The sequence below is a fragment of the Pan troglodytes genome, chromosome 4 (assembly GCF_028858775.2).
Source record: "Pan troglodytes isolate AG18354 chromosome 4, NHGRI_mPanTro3-v2.0_pri, whole genome shotgun sequence".
Lineage (NCBI taxonomy): Eukaryota > Metazoa > Chordata > Mammalia > Primates > Hominidae > Pan > Pan troglodytes.
In genome coordinates, this window is record NC_072402.2 from 48,834,825 (window position 1) to 48,859,965 (window position 25,141).

At 40.3% G+C, this 25,141-nt stretch overlaps 1 protein-coding gene across 1 annotated transcript in view; it reads right to left on the reverse strand.

The window, feature by feature from the left end:
* The window catches only part of NLN (neurolysin), a 100,200-nt gene that overhangs the window by 19,342 nt on the left and 55,717 nt on the right, over positions 1 to 25,141 (reverse strand). The window contains exons 5-9 of the mRNA XM_001163138.8: positions 24,982 to 25,084; positions 23,837 to 23,997; positions 19,356 to 19,491; positions 16,867 to 17,233; positions 12,690 to 12,891 (exon numbers count right to left, since the gene is read on the reverse strand). Coding sequence (XP_001163138.2) covers positions 12,690 to 12,891; positions 16,867 to 17,233; positions 19,356 to 19,491; positions 23,837 to 23,997; positions 24,982 to 25,084 — 969 coding nt within the window. The remainder of the gene's footprint in view (positions 1 to 12,689; positions 12,892 to 16,866; positions 17,234 to 19,355; positions 19,492 to 23,836; positions 23,998 to 24,981; positions 25,085 to 25,141) is intronic.

Consider the following 25,141-nt stretch of genomic DNA (forward strand, 5'->3'; position numbering starts at 1 on the left):
GACATGCCTCCCTCGTTAAGTTTGATCATTTCTAGCTTTTGATTTAAAGCAAAAGACTTATGACTCTTCCTTTCACTTGAACACTTACAGATCATTGTAGGGTTATTGACTAATCTAATTTCAACATTGTTGAGTCTCAGAGGATAGGAGGCCAAAAGAGGGGGTGAGAAATGGGAAATGGCCGGTGGAGCAGTCAGTATACATATAACATTCATCAATTAAGTTCGCTCTCTTATAAAGAGCATGATTTGTGTTGCCTCAAAACAATTGCAATAGTAATATCAAAGATTGCTGGTCACAATAACAGATATAAAAATAATGGAAAAGTCTGAAATACTGTGAGAATTACAAAAATGTGACATAGAGACATGAAGGGAGCACATTCTGTTGGGAAAGTAGCACTGACAGACTTGCCTGGGCAACATGGCAAGACCCTGTCTCTATTTCATAAAAAAGGAAATCACTGATCACAGATCACCATAACAGACACAATAACAATGAAAAAGTTGTCCGGGTGTGGTAGCTCCCACCTGTAATCCCAGAACTTCAGAAGGCCGAGGTAGGCAGATCATTTGAGGCCAGGAGATCAAGATCAGCCTGGCCCACACGGTGAACCCATGTCTACTAAAAATACAAAAAAAAATTAGCTGGGTGTGGTGGTATGTGCCTGTAATCCCAGCTACTTAGGAGGCTGAGACAGGAGATTGCTTGAACCCAGGAGGTGGAGGTTGCAGTGAGCTGAGACTGCACCACTGGACTCCAACCTGGGCAACAGGGTGTGACTCCATCAAAAACAAAGAAAAAAGTGAAATATTGTGAGAATCCCAAAACGTGAACAGAGACAAGAAGTAAGCACATGCTGTTGGAAAAACAGCACTAACACACTTGTTTAAAGCATGGTTGACATAAACCTTCAATTTGTAAAAAACAAAATATCTGTGAAGTACAATAAGTGAAGGACAATAAAATGAGGTGTGCTCATATCATGGGCTCTTTACATGGATTATCTGATTTAAATCCCAAAATAATTGTATGAAGTAACTATTATCTCCCTTTTTGAGAAAAGGAAACTAAGGCATACAGAGATTAATGATGTAACTTCACTTTGAAACCAGGCAGTCTGACTTCATAACCCACAATCTTAACCACAAATGCTAACTGTCTCCGTATCTTAGAGTAAAATGGAAAAAAAAGGTTAAATGATATTACAAAATGACTAAATCCTCTTGGATGGGATCTAAAATACAAAAGTCTTATATCAAACCCTCCTTTATGTGAAGAGTTAAAGTGAGTTTTCAGTGTGCTTCCTTAGAAATTTGACTTCTTCTTTATACTGGAAGATTTTTCAAAGATCAAACATGAAGCTGAAGTGTAAAGACCAGCCTTTGTAACCATCTATCCTGAACTTGCAATTCTGCAATACTACTGATGGCAGTGGTGGCCCATCTCGGCTGCAGTGGGGGAAGCGTGGCTGGGGCTGTGCGCTCCATGGAGCTGGCAGGAGCCAGGAACAGGCAGAAGTCCTTCCCCCTTCTGAGTTGGCAGGGCAAGAGCCTCACCCTCCTGGGCGTAGCTGCAGCTGCCCAAGCTGTGGCTGCTGACCCAGGTATGCCTGTGCTCTTGGGGGCCAGGAGCAGGCAGGAGCCCTACCCTCCTGGGCACAGCTGCGGTTTCCTAAGCCATAGATGCAGACCTGGGCATCCCTGTACTCTTAGGGGCTGGGAGAAGGCAGGAGCCCCACCCTCCTGGGTGTAGCTACAGCTACCCAGCCATGGCTGCGGACCCAGGCATCTCTGTACTCTCAGGGGCCACGGAAGCTCCCCCCACCCATTAGCGGCACCTGCTCTGATCTTGGAGCAAAGCTGAGGTCAATCCCAGGCACTGTCACAACCTGGCCAGGTGTCCATATGCTCAGGACAGCACTGACATGCCAGCCCCTTGCTGCCTCAGCCCCTACTGAACTTTGGGCACTGACGAGCATGGGAGGGAAGCTGAGGGGGGAACTGAGCGTGGCTTGGCACTGGCCTGCAGGTGCCCCTTTGCATGAACAGCCTGGGCACCATAAACAGTGGTAGCAGGCAGACAGGTTCCTGGGCAGAAAGGGGTGGGTCCCTGGTGAAGCCCCACCTTCAAGCCAGGGAAGGCCTGAAGCCTGGGGGCCAGGCTGCCAGTCCTGCAGACCAGAGTGGGAACTTATGGTGCTTTTGCCAGGCCCACCCATAAGCCAATCAGCCTGCACGTTCTCCCCTTTGAAGCCCATAAAAACGCTGGACTCAGCCAGACTTGAGCTGATGTCAGGACAACCAGCTGCAGAGAGGAGCTACCCACTCCAGGGTCTCCTCTCTGCTGACAGCTGAGCAGACATCGGGATGATCAGCTGTAAAGAGGAGCTACATATCCCAGGGTCTCCTCTATACTGAAAGTTGAAAAGATGGTGGGACAACCAGCTGCGGAGAGGAACTACCCACCCCAGGGTCTCTTCTCTGCTGAGAGCTGAACCCTCTACAGGATGACCTACCTGTGGAGAGGAGCTATCCACTCCAGGGTCTACTCTCTGCTGATAGCTGAACACTCACATTGGGACGCCCTGGTTGTGGAGAGGAGCTACCCATTGTGCGTCTCCTCTAAGCTGTTCTATTGCTCAGTAAAGCTCCTCTTTGCCTTGCTCACCCTCCACTTGTTCGTATACCTCCTTCTTCCTGGGCACGGGACAGGAACTCGGGACCTGCCGAATGGTGGGGCCTAAAGGGCTATAACACAAACAGGGCTGAAACATGCCCCTTGCTCGCCATGCTGTGGGCAACAAGGAGAGAAGAGCTGTGGCCCTTCAGGGAACCCAGACCTAGGAGCTCCCTGAGCTAGGGCTGTGATACCTTCTTTGGGGCTATGTGGTTCCCAGCGTCTCTAAGCTTCTGGGTGCCACTGTGTTCCCCAGTGCCAGCTGTGAAAGCTGCTTGTGGTACGCCTGGTCTGGCTGCAGCCTTGCAGGCAGCCTTGCCTCCAGCGCCTGTGCTGGCACCTGGAGCTGCTTGCACCGCCATAGCCAGCATGCCTGGCTGTGTGCAGTGGCTGGACCCCATGCTTGCTCACTCATGCACCCCTTGCCACTCCACTTGCCCTTGGCAGGCATGGGATCCAGGCCAGTAGTGCGAGCTGAGTGCAGCCTGCCAGGCTGAGTGGGCCCAGTGGGCCCAAGCAAAACCTGGGCAAAGGTACCACTGGTCACAGAGGTTTCTGGCTGGTGATGCGACACCCCAAGGATCCCGTGACAATACTGCACAATCTTCTCAAGGTGATGGTTTTTAAATAGGTACTAACAGCAAATAAAGGCCAAATCACACCATTAGCCACCACCATATGATATACTGACAAAAATACAGACTTTGTATATCCTGCTTGTATGAAGATTTTTCAGTCATTAGTTGCATATGAGGGAGGATGTCAACCCCAAATGACAACAAAAATATGTGTATGTGTGTTTGTGTGTGTAGGGGAGGATTCAATATCCAGAAAAAAACATACACAAATGAATAATTCATGAGCTAGAGTAAAAATTGAATAAAATAAGAACATAGTTAACATCATGCAGAGTAGAGAAGAGAGCGCTTATTCTATTCAAAAGCCATTTTGTAGCTGGGGAGAGAGCACAGCAAATGAATGAAAGATCAACAATGTCTTCTAAAGAACAAAAGGAAATGTTTGTAAGGAGAAAAAGCTAAAAATAACCCTAGTGCTTACTAATTTCCCGAAAGTTGGTCATGCTGTTTCTCTGTGAGCCCTTTGGGCAACATCATTTAAATATTTTTCAAAAAAGGAGGACAAAGAACCTACAAAATTTGAAAGCTCAATTTGCAGCAAACAACTGAATTCTCAAGAGAAAGGAATGCAGTCAGCCACTGTGTATGTCCACACAGAAACCATGGGTAAGACTCACAATCTAGCAGCCTAATGGATCTTATACAAAACAGCATGGGTGCCGAACCATTACTCACTGTTGACCAGCCAACAAATACCATTCCCCAGTTTTTAAACTATAATCCAAAGAACCCTAAAAAAGTACTTCATATAGTTATCAATGCAAACAATTTGAAGGTGTTGGTAATAGTTGCTTATGGGCCATGATAACTATTGATGCTAATGTATTTCCCAGATAAAGCAGTAAAAAACACACAAAATAATCCAATTAACAAATATTTTTTGTAGCTGACACTTCAAAGAGTTTTAGGGCATTTTTTTTTTTGCTGCAGGAAATATTTAGATAACAAAAGCCTAGAAAACAATGTAAACTTAGATTCCTGTTTGGTTAGAAGTTCTTGAGAGGAAGATAATTGTCTAAATAACACGATTTTGGCCAGGCACAGTGGCTCATGCCTGTAATTCCAGCACTTTGAGACGCAGAAACAGGAGAATTGCTTGAGCTCAGGAGTTCAAGATCAGCCTGGGCAACATTGTGAAACCCCATCTCTACAAAAACTATAAAAAAATTAGCTGGGCATGGTGGCGCATTCCTGTAGTCTCAGCTACTCAGGAGTCTGAGATGGGAGGATCGCTTGAGCCTGGAAGGTGGAGGCTGAGGCTGCAGTGAGCCATGATCATGCCACTGCACTCCAGCCTGGGCAACAGAGTGAGACCCTGCCTCAAAATAAATAAATAAATAAGTAAGTAAACTTGTAAGAGAGTTTTCTTCACTATCCAAGCTAGAGTGCAGTGGCAGAATCTCAGCTCACTGCAAGCTCCGCCTCCTGGGTTCACGCCATTCTCCTGCCTCCCGAGTAGCTGGGACTACAGGCGCCCACCACCATGTCCAGCTAATTTTTTGTATTTTTAGTAGAGATGGGGTTTCACCGTGTTAGCCAGGATGGTCTCGATCTCCTGACCTCGTGATCTGCCCGCCTCTGCCTCCCAAAGTGCTGGGATTATAGGCATGAGCCACCATGCCTGGCTGTCTTTACTATCTTTTAAACAAACAATAGGATGTCTAAAATGTACTCTGTTTCAGATTTTTACAACAGATAACTTGATGCTATAGAGATTAACTTTGCAATTCCTACAGTGCAGTAAGAACAGGAACAGAATCATATAAATTGAAGCTTCGGAAGTCCTATGAGCTTCTGCTGTATTTAAAGGCCTAAATCTTACATGTGACTGTTCTAATTAAGAGAACAGTTGCTTTTAATGGCTACAACTAAGTGTTATTTCCATGATAGCAAATCCCAACTCAAAGAAAAGGCAGTTGCTGAAATCAATAAGTGTATTGTGCTCATGAAAAAGGACAGGCCTCAGGAGACCTGACATTGGCTGTCTGAGATGATCCAGTACTGATTTCTTAGCAGTCATTCCACATCCTGGCCTGTCTACTCTATCCCTAAATCCAGGGATGATGGAGAAGTTTATATAACAAGGCAAGGTATTTTTTTTTTTTAAGTGACCACTATCTACTAGACTTTGCCATAAACAGATGATTAAAAGGCCATAGTTTTAACTTCACACATACCGAGTGATCACTGGAAATAATAGTAATAAAGAGAATGTGTTGACATCCTTCTTTATCTTCACAACTGCCCTATAGTTCAACAGTTCAGTATCATCATCATCCTTTAAAGGACCCAGGAAATAACATAATTTGGAGAAGTTTTGAATACTGCTTATTAAGTTCACAGGCTTGCTCCCAAACTAGCTGTACCTTCCTGATCAGGTACATCTTATTTAAACTGCTTCTTTTTAAGATGAAAACAAATAAAGGTACTATTCAAACTCAAATGCTAGAGAGTATGCTTTATTCACCACTGTATTTCCAAAATCCAGCACAGAAAGTAGAGGATGTCCAATAAATATCTGTGAAATGGATGAAGCCCTGGGGAGAATATTTCTGTATGAAGATTCAAACTTAAACAACTCAAAGATATTTTCCCTTGTTATCATTCTTGACCTCAACCTCTCACCTCTCTACTTTTTTTCAATACTTAAAATTCTACTTTTATTATTTTACTTAATATTATGCTTTTAATTTTTTATTTGTTGCACTTCATGTACTCAGGCTAAATTCTAAACATTCAAGATACTATAACTTTTCTTTCTTTTGAACCCCATCCTACCATAGGTAATATGACATGTCAGACACATAGTCAATAATTCTGTTTCTTAAAATAACTATATAGGCTGGGCATGGTGGCTCACACCTGTAATCCCAGCATTTTGGGAGGCTGACGTGGGCAGATTGCTTGAGCCCAGGAATTCAAGATCAGCCTGGGCAACATGGTGAAACCCTATCTCTACAAAAAATACAAAAATTACCCTGGTGTAGTGGTACATGCCTGTGGTCCCAGCTACTTAGGAAGCTGAGGTGGGAGGATCAACTGAGCCTGGAGAGGTGGAGGCTACAGTGAGCCATGATTGTGCCACTGCACTCCAGCCTGAGTGACAGAGTGAGACCCTGTCTCCAAAAACAAACAAACAAAAAGCTAAACATCCCTCTCTTTAAAAAATATTTTGATTTTTAAAAAATAATACATGTAGAAAATGCACTAAGCAAATGAAAGAAATAAGCACATTCCCAAATAAACATTATGCATTAATACATTCATATTTTGGTTTATGACTTCATTTATTTTATTTACACATGTATGTATTGTTTGTATATGTATAAGCAAACAAATAAAATAACAAAAAGAAGATCTTGAAAGAAATTACATCTGATGTTAAAGTCACAAACTAAAACAGCGTGCAGGAGTTGGGGCTAGGGAGACAGGGTGACAGCAGAGGCCACAAAGTTGATGATAGGGAGTTCACTGCATTTTAGGACTGAAACCTCAACAGTCAACTCACACAGAGGGAAACCTAGAAATAAATAAATGCATTCATTCCACATTTGCATTCATTCTACATTATTAGAGTGTCATTTAATAAACTTAGGAGAAGGAAGCCCATCCAACACATTTGGAAGACCAAATTCAGACCATGAATAATAGTACTGTCTCCAGTGCATGGAATGGGAGCGCAAATACGCAATAAAGTAGAGCAGTTAGGTCATGACTATTGGACCCTGGGCAGGTCCTTCTATGTCTCAGATTTTTCATTTGGAAAATGGGGACAATAACAGTACCCATCTACTTCAGAGCGTACTGTGAAGATAAAAATGAATGAATGTAAAGCAGTGTGTATATTTCCTGGCACCTGGTACATGTTCAGTAAGTCTCAGCTGCCTATCTTCTTCTGAGCCTGCATATTCTGCCTGACTAGGTGTGGTCTTGGCTGGTCTAACCTTGTCTTTCGCTTGTCTTTCGCTTCCTGGGGGTTAATACTGGAGATAAACATACCCACATTGCTCTTCAGCTAATCCTCCATCACTCCCAATACTCCAAGCTGCTCTTTCTGTTATTGTTTCAGGTATCAAATTCTAAGTAGGCAGCAATCATGAAAACAAAACAGAACCAAATACAAACGTGAGGGTTTCCAATCACCTTCCACAGATCTTCACTCAAAACCCACTGAAGGTAAGCATTTGTGAATTCTGTTGAACCTCAAGTGGCAGTAAATTGTCTCAGGGCAGATGGTCTTTTTTACCCCCTTTCTAGTTTTGAGTTGTATATTGTTCTAAAAAGAGTTGAATTATACATAAGCATAGTTTCAAGAATACTTCACGTACATATGGCTCCTTATGCTTTTCCAAATGCCTTTTCACATACTGCTTGGTTTAATTCTCCCAATCGTCCAGGGAAGTACATAGAATTGCTGTTGTCCCCATTTTCTGAATAAGAAAAATGAGATGGTTCAAAGAGTTTAAATAACTTTCCCCAAGTCATACAGCCAGGTCCACAGATACACAAATGATGTTTGATCCAGTGCTCTTGTCGTAACACCAGGGTGCCTTCCTGACTAATACAGGGTACATTTATCTACAGCAGAATCTAATCCAAATATTTAGAGCAGACAAGCTGCTTTATTTATTAGTTTTCAACCAAATTAATGATTTCAAGTCACACAATTTGAAGTTCTTCTGCCCATCCCTTTCACATTTAATTAAGAAGGCTTTAGCGTAATTCTTATATGTTTCCTTAGAATAACGACATCTTTACAGTTCAAAATTCATCACCGCTCTTAATGTACAACACAACACAGACATCACAATGGAGGCTAAGAGGCATTACTATTCTACAGAAGTTCAAAGGCTAGTGATTACTGACAGCTCAAACCACAATAAAGCCATGCAACAGGAACAGATACTACAGATATCACCTCTTGATTGCTATCTTCAAAATTACCTACCTACCCTGTAAACGTAATACGAGTGAAACTCACGTCCTGAATGAAGAGATAGTAGACATATTGAACTAGTGCATCTACATGTTTGAAAACGGGATGTTCTTGCCAACATGTTTAAATATTACGATGACAAGCTCAAACGAGCCCTTCTAGTCATGAAACCTGCCAACTGCCACAGTGGAGAGCTCAAACACTGAGCTGCCATTTCTTAAAACCAATGTACTGAATACATATGGCAAATTTTTAATTCACTATATGTTTCTTAGGTAAGCTGGAAGCATTAGTGAACACAGATTTTCACTATCATCCATTTTAGGTCAGTATAAAAGGCTTTCAAATTATAAATTTGCAAATATATGGATCGGTGCCTATGAAAAACAAAAGTAGTGATCACTCATGATGACCTTAAAAGTTCTTAAAATATTACAGGCTATCTGAAAGGATTGATAGACAAGAAGAGATTTTTCAAAGATAATCTCATGAAGATATGACCAAGTAAAGAATGGTACCAACACATTATTCATCAGTATGACACATTTGTGCTCATGGATGAGGTTAGGCAAAACTTTAAGAACTGAATATGTCTACTGTTTCAAGAGAGAAACACTAAGCTGGTGAATGCAATATATATATTAATAGTTCAGTCACGAGTCAGACAGCTCTAAAATGTCAGAGTACCAAGAAAAGATCTTTCTAGTACTAAAGTGACTATCTCAAAAGATCACAATTAATGTAAGAAATAATGGGAACAATGGAATGAGTTGTGGAGAACTGATGGAATACATGGTAAGCATATGATAATAAGTTGATAAGAGGACTGTGCCTGAAAAACGAACATGCATCAAGAGCACTGAAAACCCTATTTGAAGATCACTATTATCTTAATAAATGTGATTAAAAGACCAAAATGCTTCCTTGTGAAATCACCAAATAAGAAGGAAACTGCTGTAACTCAGGAGTTCTTAACTTGAGATTCATTATGGTGAGGGCTTCGAGGGGTCTGTGAGCCTTTTGGAATTTCATGCATATTTGTAGGTGTATTTTTCTACAAGAGGTACCCACAGCATAAATCAGATTTTCATAGGGTCCTCAGATCCAAAAATGTGAGCATCCACTATTTTAAAAGCAGGTCATTATTAATCTATGTACAAATATATAACTGGATTTTGGATAATATAAGTAATATACCATAAGTCTAAAATTAAGAAAAATATTTTTGACTTCTAAATTACAAAAAATTTTTTTAAATGTAAACTGGAGTTATCCTAATTAAAGGAAATGTCAACCACAGTGTGGACATTGATAGAAGGTCCACACGATAAATATTTCAGGAATCCTAGTGCTATGATAATAGACTTTATTTATTTATTTATTTTGAGACAGAGTCTCACTCTGTCACCCTGGCTGGAGTGCAGTGGCACGATCTTGGTTCACTGCAGTTTCTGCCTCCTGGGTTCAAGCGATTCTCCTGCCTCAGCCTCCTGAGTAGCTGGAATTACAGGCATGTGCCACTACGCCCGGCTAATTTTTGTATTTTTAGTTGAGACGGGGTTTTGCCATGTTGGCCAGGCTAGTCTCGAACTCCTGCCCTCAGGTGACCCACTTGCCTGGGCCTCCCAGAGTGCTTGGATTACAGGTGTGAGCCACCATGCCTGGCCTATCTTATTTATTTTTTGAGACAGGCTCTGGCCCTATTGCCCAGGCTGGAGTGCAATGGCACACTCTCAGCTCACTGCAACTTCCACCTTCCAGGCTCAAACCATCCTCCCCCTTCAGCCTCCCAAGTAGGCCTCCCAAAGTGCTGGGGTTATGCGTGTGAGCTGCCATGCCTAGCCTTGCAAAGCCTAGCCACACTACCACACCCAGCTAATTTTTTGTATTTTTGGTAGAGATGGGTTTTCACCATGTTGCCCAGCCTGGTCTTGAACCTCTAGGGTCAAGCAATCTTCCTGCCTCAGCCTCCCAAAGTGCTGGGATTACAGGCATGAACCACCATGTCCAGTCAGTGCTATGATAATAAATTTTAAAAACACCTAAGAAAGAAAGGTTAGATTATTCTGAAAGATTTATTTTCCTTGGATTAAAGAGAGATTAAAAATGGCCATATCAGGACATTTCTCTGGACATACTCATATACTATTCCCCTCTGTTTTTTAAAACAAAAGATGGAAGCACCAGGTTAAAGATAAAATGCTGAAAGAACCAAACAGTTTTTAAACAAAGGTGACAGAAGTATTTTGGAAATGAATGGGTACATTTTGGGTTATTACAATGATTAGGGCTACTCTGGGATACAGGGATGCTGGATGCACAGGACTGATTCTGCACATGTCGGGACAACAAAAAGACTGTTCCATATCCTGCTTGTCATTCATACCCCCTGCTGGACTATTCACATAAATCAAAAAAACTAGCAGTAACTAAACCGAGAAACTAACCCCACTGTACGTATTTTTGCAAAGCATTTTTTTTTTCTTTTGAGACCGGGTCTCACTTTTTCACCTAGGCTGGAGAGCAGTGGTGCGATCACAGCTCACCGCAGCCTCGACCTCCTGGGCTCAGGCAATCCTCCTGCCTCAGCCTTCCGAGTAGCTGGGACTACAGGTGTGTGCCATCATACCTGGCTAATTTTTGTATCTTTTGTAGAGACTGGGTTTCACAATGTTGCTGGTCTTGAACTCCTGAGCTCAGGCCATCTGCTGGCCTTGGCCTCCCAAAGTGCTGGGGTTGTGGGTGTGAGCTGCCATGCCTAGCCTTGCGAAGCATTTTTTACACCATTTTAATTTCTAAAACTACAAGTACTAGGATCTACTGTGTAAGGTGAAGTGAGATTACTTTCTTTTGAAGTTTCCCAGGAGGTGTTCATCATTTTGGAACCTCATGCCACCATTGTCAGCACTGTTCTAGGACGTGAGCTGACAGCATAAACCACTTCCATCAGTTTGCACTTGCTGCTGCTCCATTCAGGGTTACTTCCATACAGTGCAAACCTCCAGCATACTTGATTATGTCTTACTGCATAGTCATATCCAAGCATTATCACTTGAAAAATACAAAAATTTCTTCTATTTATATTCAGTGAGGACACCGTATGGATTTAAAAAGATTCTCTGTATAAAGACCATTAAGGAAAACTAGTAAAATCCAAATAAACTCTGGTGTTCAGTCTGGAGTACTGTATCAATGCTGGCTTCTTAGCTACGACAAATGTGCTATCGGAATGGAAGATGTTAGAAGTAGGGGTGAGAGGCTGAGGGGTATACAGGCAATCCTTATAGCATCTTTGCAAGTTTTCTATGAATCTAAAAGTATCCTAATAAAAATGTTTTTGTTTTTGTTGTTGTTGTTTTTTAAGTCTACCTTTAGAGACATACAGAGATTTCAAATTTGGAAAACTGTACCTTCATTTCTGTTACTATCAGTTTTTTGGGTGGTTTTCTTTTTTTTTTTTAAGTCAAGGTCTGCTCTGTCACCCAGGCTGGAGTACAGTGGCACAATCATGGCTCACTACAACCTCAACCTCCTGAACTTAAGTGATCCTCCCACCTCAGCCTCCCGAGTAGCTGGGACCACAGGCACATACCACCATGCCTGGATAATTTTTGTTTGTTTTACCACGTTGCCCAGGCTGTTCTCAAACTCCTAGACTCAAGCGATCCTTCCACCTTGGCCTCCCAAAGTGCTGGGATTACAGGCATGAGCCACCATGCCCAGCCAATAACAGTATATTTCAACTATTATGGTGAATTGCTGAACTAGACATTTTCATATGTTAATAATGGTTAAATGTTAGCAAGTTCATATGGTTCATGCTAGAATAGTCTGGGCCTAATTAAATGGATTGTATTACAAAGTTGAGAATAAATGTACTTTTTATTTTCAGAAATAAAAAAATCGGTTTTAATCTACTGCACACATACACCTCCACTCTGGCAAATTCTTTGCATGGTTAGACTATATTATCTATGATTTTAATTTGAAGTTAGTAAAGGGAAATGTTACAAAATTATTATTTAAAAATGAGTAAAGGGTCTAAGAGGATTGAAAAACCACTAAAGTAAACAAAGCATTGATAAGCAGAAGAGACAGATTACAGCACAGTTTTTCTGAGAAATTTATATCAAATTCCTATAGAAAAGGATTAAAAGGAAAAAGCAAAGTATTTGTAACTTTCCTTACGATAGTCTTATTCTTTTTCCATAGGCTGTTATTCAACAAACCTCTTTCACTGGTAGATGAACCTCCAAGTAAAAATATGTTGTGAAAGAAGACAGGATAAGGAAAATTTTGGTTTTGCAGAAGGCCTATAAAACTCTTGAACACATTCAGCTTCTGAAAAAACCTGTTAGGAGCAGAAACCTGACAGCAGTCAAAAAGTTTTCTAAAAAAACTAATTGGCAGGTTTACTGGGGGAAAAATAAACTCACCTGTGCACAAATCTGATGCATCACGTGACCAAACTCATGGAAGTAAGTCCTCACCTCGTCGTGTCTCAGGAGAGAGGGACGACCTGCCACTGGCTGTGAGAAGTTCACCACGAGGGCAGCCACTGCCATCATCCGGCTTCCATCAGGCAGAAGGCAGCCAGGCTGGAGACCGAAGCAGGCCGCATGATTGTATTTTCCTTCCCTAGGAGCCAGAAACACGCGTTGGCAACATAGGAAAATTCTCTAGCAACTACACTGGCATGGCCTCTTCCAGTCATTAAGCCATATCTGTTACCAGAGATGCTTTTAAACATTAATTTACCTTTTAGAAAGTAGGTTATTTTGCTAAAATGGAAAAACTAAAGCTAAACAAACAATAACCCCACTAACATTCTGTGTGAGCTCCGAAGTTTCTTTTATTGAAAAATCTCGAGGTAAGAATGAAGAATGCATGTCACACCGACAGCTGAATGTCCAATTTATTTTAATGAGGTTCTCCTTTTCTTTTTCAAAGATGGGATTATTAAACACTAAACAATGCTGAAACACACATTTGAAATAAAAGATACAGTTTGACTCACTAGGCAGCCTTTTCATTAAAATCGGAATAAAAAACTGAATTTCTGACGATAAGGTTTTTCCTTTTATTTGAGGAGGAAAGAATCAGTAATCACAATTAAATAAGCTTCTTTTATAAACTAGACAGGCCTTTTTGAAACAGAATGCTTTTAGTTAGCCTGGGAAAATGCATAAATTATACTATCAATTAGACTATTCTTGTACAGTGTCGTATCTGTGTGGTCTTTCCAAAAGCTATTAGACTTCATTCTCCAAAAGCTATCAGACTTCATTTTGGGAGTACGTGTCCTTTCCCCCTTTTCTTTTGCTCAGAAGACTAATAGTACCTGGTCTTTTTTTTTTTTTTTTCTTTTTTTTGAGACAGAGTCTTGCTCTGTCATCCAGGCTGGAGTGCAGTGGCATGATCTCAGCTCACTGCAACCTCTGCCTCCCAGGTTCAAGCAATTCTCCTGCCTCTGCCTCCTGAGTAGCTGGTATTACAGGTATGCAACACCACGCTGGTTAATTTTGTTCTGTTGTTTTGAGACGGAGTCTCGCTCTGTTGCCCAGGCTGGGGTGCGGTGGCAAGATACTGGCTCACTATAACGTCCACCTCCTGGGTTCAAATGATTCTCCTGCCTCAGCCTCTAGAGTAGCTGGGACTACAAGTGCCTGCCACCACACCCAGCTAATTTTTGTATTTTTAGTAGAGATGGGGTTTTGCCACGTTGGCCAAGCTGGTCTCAAACTCCTGACCTCAGGTGATCTGCCCTCCTTGGCCTCCCAAAGTGCTGGGACTATAGGTGTTAGTCACTGTGCCCAGCCTAATTTTTGTATTTTTAGTAGAGATGGGGTTTCATCATGTTGACCAAGCTGGTCTTGAACTCCTGGCCTCAAGTGATCCACCTGCCTCAGCCTCCCAAAGTGCTGGGATTACAGCCACTGCACCCAGACAGTACCTGGTCTTTTTAAAACCTATTCTGAATACCCTTTTTAAAAGTCAGTTAGACAAATAAAACAAGTTAATCCCTTTTACCTTTATGAAGAGAACATCTAAGATGACAGGAAGTAAGTATTAACTAGGTCACTACTTTCACAAAGATTACTCTCTGTTACCCACACCAGGGTGCTGGTAGCAATGACCAGATCTCTGAGTACAAAAGAAATTAATTATATCCTGGCAGTGAGACGGCAGAATGAGGTAGCAAGAATTGTTCTTTGACCCTGGAAAGAAAATCTGAGGACAGTTATAGGAGACTCCAATATTAAAGGATTACTCCTGAAAGAGTTCTTCGGTTAAAACTATATCCTGATACTTTTTATTTAAAAATAAGACTCATCTATATTTGGCAGGGTTTTACTTTTAGGTCATAATATAAGTGAAAGTAAGTCCATAAAGCAGCAGGTGATGTGATTTGGCTGTGTCTCCACCCAAAGCTCATCTTGAATTGTAGTTCTAATAATCCCCACGTGTCATGGGGGGGACCCAGTGGGAAGTAATTGATTCATGGGTAGCCAGTCTCATGATAGTGAGTGAGTTCTCACAAGAGCTGATGGTTTCATAAGGGGCTTTCCCCTGTTTGCTTGGCACTTCCCCTTCCTGCCGCCATGTGAAGAAGGATGTGTTTGCTTCCCCTTCTGCCATGATTGTAAGTTTCCTGAGGTCTCCCAGCCCTGCAGAACTGTAAGTCAATTAAACTTCTTTCCTTTATAAATTACCCAGTCTCAGTCAGTTCTTTACAGCATTGTGAGAAAGGACTAATACACCAGGATAATCACTTAGGTGCTAAAAGACACTTCTGCCCACCAACTAGATGACACAGTTACTCAACCTACTTTTCAGCACTCAAAGTCAGTGGATTACAAACTTGTGTGTATTACTGAATGAGGGGGATACTATACTCTCCTTTGATGTATTTAAATTATTAGTAATTGTAAGAGGTTGACTTTGCTTTAGAAAGTAGCCTGGGGAGAAAGAGATCCAAATCCTTTTGTGTCTGATGAAACACTATGGAATCTATAGTTACTACATGCTATAGACACAATTATAACATTTTTATAATTGTTACCACTGATATCTGGGCAAGATGATTTGCATATATAGTCTTTAATGCATAAAACAATCCTGTAAAAGGATTTCCAGTCCCATATTACAGAGGAAGAAACAGAATCTCAAAGAGGTTATGTCACTCAAGCATTCAAACTCAAATCTGACTGACTGCAAAGATTTTGCTACTTCTACTAAACTGTGCTGCCTCTCAGCCAGACTGAAGGGAGTGGCCATAGATTATTGGCAGACAGATTATCTAATAAATATTTTGGTGCTCAATTTTATTTATTTATATTTTTTGAGTTAGAGTCTTGCTCTGTTGCCCTGGCTGGAGTATAGTGGCGTGATCTCAGTTCCAGGGTTCAAGCTATTCTCATACCTTGGCCTCCCGAGTAGCTGAGACTACAGATGCCTGTTAAATTTTTGTATTTTTAGTAGAGACAGGGTTTCACCATATTGGCCAGGCTGATCTTGAACTCCTGACCTCAAGTGATCTGCCCACCTCAGCCTTCCAAAATGCTGGGATTACAGGTGTGAGCCACCATGCCTGGGTGGTGGTCAATATTTAATTAAGTAAATGTAGTGCACAAACTAGATGATGATGATAATGACAATGGTAGCAGCTAACTCTGATTAAGCCTTTGCTATGTGCTGAGCAGTCTTCTAAATGCTTTGCATGTATTCAACCAATTTAATCCTTACAGTGACCATACAAAGCAGGTACTACTAATATTCCCAGTTTATAGGACCTATAATATAGGTAAGAAAACTGGGGCACAGAAAAATTAAGTAACCTACCTAGTAAATGATGATGCCAGACATTCTGGCTTCAGACCCACATTTTAAATCTGTACACTAAGAAACCCATGTGAGAAATATGAAAGAGTAGAGTCTTTTTTTAAATTAATTTTTTTAGAGATAGGGTCTAGCTCTGTCACCTAGGCTAGAATGCAGCAGTGTGATAATAGCTCACTGTAACCTTAAACTCCTGGACTCAAGTGATCCTCCTGCTTCAGCACAGCTAGGACTACAGGTGTGCACTACCACACCTGGCTAATTTTTAATTTTTTTTTTTTTTTTTGAGACAGGGTCTCACTCTGTCACCCAGGCTGGAGTGCAGTGTTGCAATCTTGGCTCACTGCAGCCTCCACCTCTGAGGCTCAAGTGATCCTCCCACCTCAGCCTCTCGAGTACCTGGGACTATAGGCATGTACCACTACACCTGGCTAATTTTTGTATTTTTTGTAGCAACAGAGTTTTGCCATGTTGCCCAGGCTGGTCTTGAAGTCCTAGACTCAAGCAATCCACCTGCCTTGGCCTCCCAAAGTGCTGGGACTACAGGCATGAGCCACCACACTTGACCTAATTTTTAAATTTTTTGTAGAGACAGGGCCTCACTATGTTGCCCAGGCTGGTCTCGAACTCCTAGCCTCAAGCAATCCTCCCACCTTGGCCTCCCAAAGTGTTGGGATTACAGGCATGAGCCACTGTGCCTGGCCAAGAGTAGAGTCTTAAAGTAGGCAGTAGCTGAATCCCTAAGGTCCCTTCCAACAACGTGATCCTTAGTACCTTGGATAGAGGTCCAAATAGAACTGTCCCAATACTTCTCCTGTAGCTTTATCCTTCACAGTATAAAGTGTAACACTCTTGTTCCAAACATGAGCATCTGTCATTTGTTCAAATGAAAGTCCCAACAACTCCTGGTAGGTGTTCAGCAAGCCTTCAGTGACCACCTCAATTGGGAAGTATTCCTTGAGGAACTCTTGGTCTATGGAATACTTGAGTTCCTCTGTCTGAGTCATGTAGTAATATAGATCCCAGGCATTGATTTTCCCATCATATTCAAAACCCCTGTCTTTGCATTCCTTTTTCTTCAAATTCAAAATAAACTCTCGTTCTGCTTCACCCAAGGGTTTTAACTTCTGGCTTAAATCATCTGTAAGGAAAAGGAAAAGTTAGTGATCTACTTGCTTTTGGAAGCAAGCATACTCATAAATACCACCTGTGTTTTAGCATGGTGCTTCCTCCTTTGCAGTACTCAATACAGATAGATCAGGTGGAAAGAGGGAAAGGAGGAGGAAAAAAGTGAGGGAGGAAAGCAGGCTGTGTTATGGAAGCACACTTTGCTCTTCGGGGTTATTGATTTTATGGTCCTAGCCCCTTTTTCTTTTAACACCCCCAGAACTGGGCCATGAGTTCCTCAATTCATCACCAAAGCTCAAGTTTATCTCAGAGAACGCTGACTGAAGAATGTTATTCAGGGAACAAAGCACTAGTGAAACTAAAGTCATGTACATGATTATCCTTCAATGAAGTTAGTCAGACTCCTAAGAAAGCTAGGGAAAACACATCAGATGTGACCTGTGGTCAATGTTATCTAGAAAGTCCTATCACTGGGTTTAGTTTCTAATTACCCCATTTCTGTGAAGGTTTATCTGGACACAGCAATTCCAGTTTTTAGCTGGAGAAACTTCTGAGAACCACAAATTATATTGCTGTGGTCAATTTTTCACTTTACTGTATTTGGATAAATGAGTATGGTCTTATGTATTTATTTTTTACATTTTGTTACATACGTTACGATAAAAACATGCCTGGCTCTGCAAAGGACATGGCAGTTCAGAAGGCAACCTCACAATGTGAGAGATGGAGGAGCAGCCCGAGGAATACCGTGAAGAGAAGTGAGGAAACTCATGGAGGATACAAAGATATAGTTATCCATATATATATCTGTGTGCATGTGTGCGTGCGTGTGTCTGTGTGTGTGCATGTATGTATACACACAGACACACACACACAAATATATATATATATAAAGCGAGAGAGAGAGAGTGAGTGAGTTTTGCTATGTTGCCCAGGCTGGACTCCAACTCTCAGATTCAAGGGATCCTCGCACTTTAGCCTCTCTCAAGAGGACACTTTGCATAGGAATATGCCAATCTCAAATTAGAAGGAAAACTCATTTAAATGAATTAAATTAATCAGGTGGTTACTAAGGAAAATTTCAGTGTATGCAATCACCACTGAAGGAAACATTCTTTACAAACCTGTTAAGTCTCTGAGCCATCCTCTTGTATACCATGCATCAGACTGTAGAGTAATTACCTGTTCACACTTCTGTTGTTTCTAGTAAGTGACAAATCCATTGAGAAAAATACCTTGTCTCTTTTTAAAAAATTATTTTTATTTTTAGAGACAGGGTTTTGCTCTGTCACCCAGGCTGGAGCACAGTGGCATGATCATGGCTCACTGCAGCCTTGAACTCCTGGGCTCAAGGGATCCTCCCACCTCAGCCTCCCAAGTAGCTAGAATTACAGGCACGTGCTACCATGCCTGGCTAATTTTTAAATTTTTCTGTAGAGACAGGGTTGGGGTCTCTTTGTTTCCCAAGCTGGTCTTGGACTCTGGGCCTCAAGTAGTAATCCTACTATTTAGCATACTGCCTAAGGCTGAATAGTTATTTCATAAACGTCTCATGAATGAATGAGTGAATTATACAATAACAAATACATACCATTTATGGAGTTTAACGTTATAGTTATTAGATAATAGTTTTTATGTATATTATTTTATATTACAGTTATTAGATAATAGTTTTATGTATATTATTTTATATTAGTTTTGTATATTAACAAGTGGTTTCTGGAATATTAAATGTCTTTTGCTTATGTATGTTTTATTTTTATGTACGTCATATTTGTCAGCTTATTTTATACAAATTCATAAGCAGCCATGCTATGACTACTAAATCCCTAGTGAAGAGAATAAAGCCAGTAACTTTAGTAACTCTCTGTTAGAACCTACATGTCATGTTAGGAATTAGTATAAAAAGCCTAAAGAAGATATAAGATACAGTGAAGCCAGGCCTATACTAGCAATATAAACAATAGGCAGTCCCTAGAACCAAGCATACTATCTAACACTTAATAGGTGATCAATATACTTCTCTCGAATGAAGGAAAAGTAGGATGTCCTCAAAGGCATATTATGTTCTGAGGCCTTCTGTCTGGTTGACATGGTATAGCAAAACAGTCATAGAAAAAAAAAAAAGAACTAACCTAGAAAGGCTGTTACGCAGCTTGTGCTCTTTGCAGTGTTCATCTCAAGGACGAAGTCAGCATGTGTGCTATAACCGAGTAGTTTGGCCACCTTGGCCCGCAGTGGGAGTAGCTGCTGCAAAATTATGGTGTTTTCCTAGTAATAAACAACAGCAACAAAATAAAGGCTAATCAATAATTTGATCCAAAGCACTAAAAGGAAGAATTACTGTATGTATTTTTAGGTTTGTAAAATTATCAAATATTTTTAGACCATTTAAACTTCTGGTTCCATTTTGGTGTTATAGGCTTTTTTTTTTGGATTCATGATTTCGTTTTATTCCTGAAACAATTTATGACTTTTTAAACTTCAGGAGATAACTATGAGGTCTTAATAAAATTGTAGGTGCTATAAACTTAGAGTGAAAATATATTTTTAAGGAATATAGCGAATCCATATTTACTTCTACTGACAGAACTGCACCAAATATTGGTACTTTCAGTTCCTTTGGACATTTTTATTGTGGTAAAATACACATAACGTAAAATTTATCTTTTTAATTTCATACCCGTTTGTATGGCTACTATTTTTTAAAACATAGAAAATGTGCTGGTGAGGAAATGGAGAAATTGGAACCCTTGCATATTGCTGATGAGAATGTAAAGTAGTTTAGCTGCTGTAGAAAACGGTATGGTGATTCCTAAAAAAATTAAACCATATGATCCAGCAATTCTACATCTCAGTAAATAACAAAGATAATTGAAAGCAGAGACTCGAAGAGAGATCTATACACCCATGTTCACAGCAGCATTATTTATAACAGCCAAAAGATGGAAGCAACCCAAGTGTCCATGGACAGATGTACAGGTAAACAAAATGTGGTATATATATACAATGGAATATAACTCTGCCTTTACAAGGAAGGAAATTCTGACACATGCTACAACATGGATGACCCTTTAAGGTATGCTAAGTGAAATAAGCCAGATACAAAAAGACAAATATTTTATTATTCCACTTATATGAAGTTCCTAGAGTAGTGAAATTCACAGAGACACAGAATAGAATAGTAATTGCCAGGGCCTGGGGATAGGGGATAATGGGGAATTAATGCTTAATGGGTAGAGTTTCAGTTAAGGAAGATGAAAAAACTCTGCAGGTGGATACAGGTGATGGCTGCAGAAAAATATAAACATATTCTCAATGTGAATATACTTAATGCCACACGCTATGGTCTGAATGTTCCCCAAAATTCATGTGTTGAAACATAATCCCTTTTGAGGTAGTGTTAAATGGCAGGGCCTTTTGGGAAGTGACCAATGAATTAGTGCCTTATAAAAGGGCTACAGCTAAAGAACTTGGGCCTTTTCTGCCCTTCCCCCTTCTGCCATGTGAGGATACAGAAAAAAGGCCCTTTCTAGACACTGAATGCTGATGCCCCTTGATCTTGAATTTCTCAGCCTTCAGAACTGTGAAAAATTTCTATTGTTCATAAATTACTTCGTCTGTGGTATTTTGTTATAGCAGCACAAATGAACTAAGGCACCATAAAATTCTGCTTTTAAAAATGTTTCAGGGATTTTTCCCAAGTTAACATTACAAATATCTTTTATATTTTATTTGTATTAAAAATACAAAAATTGATATTATTTTATTATTTTCTTAACAATGAAATGAAAGTAATTCTCCTAGAGGAAGTGAGTAAATGTTAAAGTAAAAGAAAAAACTAATTCCAATAATCAAATCAGCAAATTATTTATAGACTGGTTTCTAAGGAAAATCACACACTGAGGTCACACTACCTGCATTCAAAATTTGGTTCCACCATTTACTAGTTACCTGATCTTGGGCAAATTCTGGAGCTTTCTGACCCTCAGTTTTCTCATTTGCAAGATGGAAAATAAAAATACCTACACTGGAGAGTAATCATGAAGATTCAAATGAAAATATATGTAAAGTGCTTAGACAAATGCCTGGCACATAACCAAACACTATATAATTATCTGTTATAATTATTATTATTTTAAAACTAAAATGGAAAACATAGAAGAGAAACATACATAATGTAATTCTCCAAGTTCTAAAATTAAATAGTTTAGATTTTTCTTTCATTTTTTGCAGTTTCTCCAGATCTTCTCTCTAGACTGCCAATTTTCTCCCAATATCTGTTCTCTCATTTTTTCTTTTAGTAATAGAACTCTGAATTTTTTTTTTTTTTTTTAAATTTTCATAGAGGTGAGGTCTTGCCATATTGCTGAGGCTGGTCTTGAACTCCTGGCCTCAAGCAATCCTCTTGCCTTGGCCTCCCAAAGCGTTGGGATTACAAGTGTGAGCCACTGTGCCTGGCTGAACTCTGAATTTTTGCCGGACACTTGGTTACCTAATTATGTTTCCCAGCCTTCCTCAAAGCCAGCTGTGGCCATGTGATACTCAATGGGACAATGGGATGTGAATGAAGTGATGAGTGAAATTTCTGGGTCATGTCTGATAGATCTTTGCCTTGCTGGCTGTGAACTGAAGATGACCTCAATGACCCTGAAAGCCACACCCTGAGGATGGTAGAGCTGTCTTCCACCTCTGGACCACTCACCTCTTGACTTACAGTTACAAGACAAATCTTTCAAAAAAAAAATTGTGGTAAAATCTGCCATTTTAGCCATGTAAAATTCAACAGCAATAATACTCATTCTATTGTGCAACCACTACCATTATCTGTTTCTAAAACTTATCCATTACCCCAAACAGAAACTCTGTAACCATTAACTCCCCAGTCTTCCCTCTCCCCATTCCCTGGTAACCTCTAATCTACTTTCTGGAAAGATAAAACTTTTATCTTATTTGAGTTAACTGTGCTTTTGACTTCTGTCAAGTCCCTTAGCCTGGACCCTAATATATGTAGAGATTAATACCAGAAATTGGGTGGTACTAACAATAAAAATGAAAAATGTACAGGAATGGAAGGTAAGGACCCAGACATTGCAGGCTGGGAAGCAGGTTCTCATTATACCATGGGCATTTGTGAAAACTGTTGCTTGCCATAACTCAGACGGCAGGCCATGTACCTACTGAGTCTTAGTCTAGAGGAATTGTTTGGGAAAACTAATACTGTTGGGAGGTGTTTTTTTGGCATTTGTTGCTTTTTGAAAGATTACATGGGAGAGATAAGCTTGGGTGAGAATTGGCCAGTTTCTAAAGATGTAAGCAAAAGAATTCTGCTCAGGGAGGTTCTGCCTATGGCCTACAATCTTCAGATGGTTGGAAAAGCCAATTGCTCTGTGTTCCTAGTATCAAGAGAAAAGACTGTCACTCCGAGTTACTGAACTGCAGACATGAGTTTGAGAATGCTGCCTTCCTCCACAAGCTCACTATGTTCAGAGGGCCTGAAAGCAGACTTCATTAAATGGAGGAAGAGTGAGATGGATAAATTCAGAAGCCAGTATATAAGATTTGGCAAGTTTAAGAACTATGACCAAAAGTGATATTTGGGTATAGTTATTTTGACATGCATCTGATTAGCAGCAAACAGACAACAAACCTACATTTTTGAGGAGGCTGTATTACCAAAGATATCGTAAGTCTGGCCTACAAAAGTTTGGATTATTTGATCCCTAAAGCAACCCTTGGGATTCTACCTGACATTAGCAGGACCAGCAGTCCCCTAAGATATGGTCATCAAGGATAATGGACAAAAACAATTCCCTGTGGGCAAAACTGGGGGCCATGGAGTATAATTGATAAAGGAATTCTTATGAGAAAGCAGACCCAAGTTTAGTCCAACAACCTAACCAAGAAACGTCACCATAGTACAGAATCTTCCCAGTTCCTGAGGAATTTGAAAGTTTTAGAAAATTGCTATGAGCTTGCTATGTTTCCCAGTCTTTCTTTTTCCAAATGGGACTTTTCAGTGTGGTTATTCTTTTCCTATGCCATCACTGGGAGTGTTGCGGGAGGGTGTGGGGGTGAGGAGCTGATAACTTGTCTTCCTTTTATAGTTTGCTGGATTATGAGAAGCTACAACCAGGAAGAACTGTATCACCCAGAGATCCTGGTCTTTGAGCTTCAGGCAGTAACTGGGAATTAACAAATGGTGAATGGGCCCTATGTAAGGAAAAAAGGGTCCTCATGGTTACTTGGATAGCTAGAGAGGCAGATCACGGTAGAACTGGCTAGATGACTGAGAATCCCTGTCTACTTCTTCCTTTTTTCTTTTTCATATTAAAGCAGGACTTACCAGTGCTGGATTGTTGATTTAGGAGAGGAGCAACTTCTAATTTATTTAATCCATTCTATTTTTATTAGAACAGCTTATCCTGTGACCACACCAAGCAGGTTGTCAATGAGCAATGAAAAAGCTAAAAGTCTTGTAAGTCTGAGGAATTAGAGATACAGTGCACACACAGGAATATCAGTCTCTGAGCTGACTTTGACACTGGTGAACAAAGTAAACCCTTTTCTTAAAATATTCCATTAAAAACAAAAGAAAGACAAACATTTATAATACCTCTTTGCACCTTGTATTAAAAGCCATTTCCATCCTTCTTCTGGTTTCAGGGATACAACATTTCTTCATGACAGGGAAATAGTGTGGATATTTTAAGGTAATTTTATACTTGTCATCATCTGTCTTTTCTAAACTGTCAATGAAATCATCAGGAAGAGCACCTGCAAAAAATCATTTTCTCATATATCAAATTTTCCACTCATTGCTGGTTTATTTAGTATTGGCATGGTGCCTTTTAGTAGCTCTAGGAATTTTGTGTAGTAATTGAAATTCAAGTAAAATAATGACAATCCTTTAAATATCATTTTGATGTTGCTGGAATTGGGATGGCTGTTAGAGGCCAGGTGCCTTGGGAGACGGCAATTCAAAATATGAACAGGTTTCAGTAAACTTGTGCAAATGATGTTTCAGTGGAGAACAGGCAAAATTAAGCGAAGAAAGACCCAGGAAGGCTGGGCACAGTGGCTCATGCGTGTAATCCCAGCACTTTGGGAGGCTGAAGTGGGTGGATCATGAGGTCAAGAAATCGAGACCATTCTGGCCAACATGGTGAAACCCCGTCTCTACTAAAAGTACAAAAATTAGCTGGGCGTGGTGGCACATGCCTGTAGTCCCAGCTACTTGGGAGGCTGAGGCAAGAGAATTGCTTGAACCAGGGAGGTGGAGGTTGCAGTGAGGCGAGATTGCGCCACTGCACTCCAGCCTGGCAACAGAGCGAGACTCCGTCTCAAAAAAAGAAAAGAAAAGAAAAGAAAAGAAAAAAGACCCAGGACTGAGTAAGAAGAGACTAGTTTAAGATACAATGCAGGAAACAATGCAAGTCAAAAAAATTTTTAAGGCACTGAAGGCTGTTAAACACAACTATAAACTACCAAGAAAAATTATGAAAAAAAAAAAAAGATTATTAAGTCCCCTCTGGACTGTCTCTAGAAATTTTATATACTCTCATTAGCCTAAAATCTAATTTTGGTTGGTTTGATTGTCTCTTCTGTAGAAGGGGTGGTGGGCTTAGGTACTGGATCATTTTTTAAATAATTATTTGAACTATGATTTAGAAATTTTGTATCTGGAAAGTAAAACAAACTGTGAGGTAACACTATTTGCCTAAATTATATGATTTAATCTAGAAAAATAATAAAACTTACCAAGTTCAGCCTTGGAAAATACAAGGAAGGTATCATCCTCATTGAGGTTTTTGTTAAAATCAATACATAGCTCACTCATTCTTTTCTTCATTGATTTGATTTCCTGAAAGGAAGATAAAAATACAGGGCATTAGCAATAAAAAGAAACTCATTTTTTGCC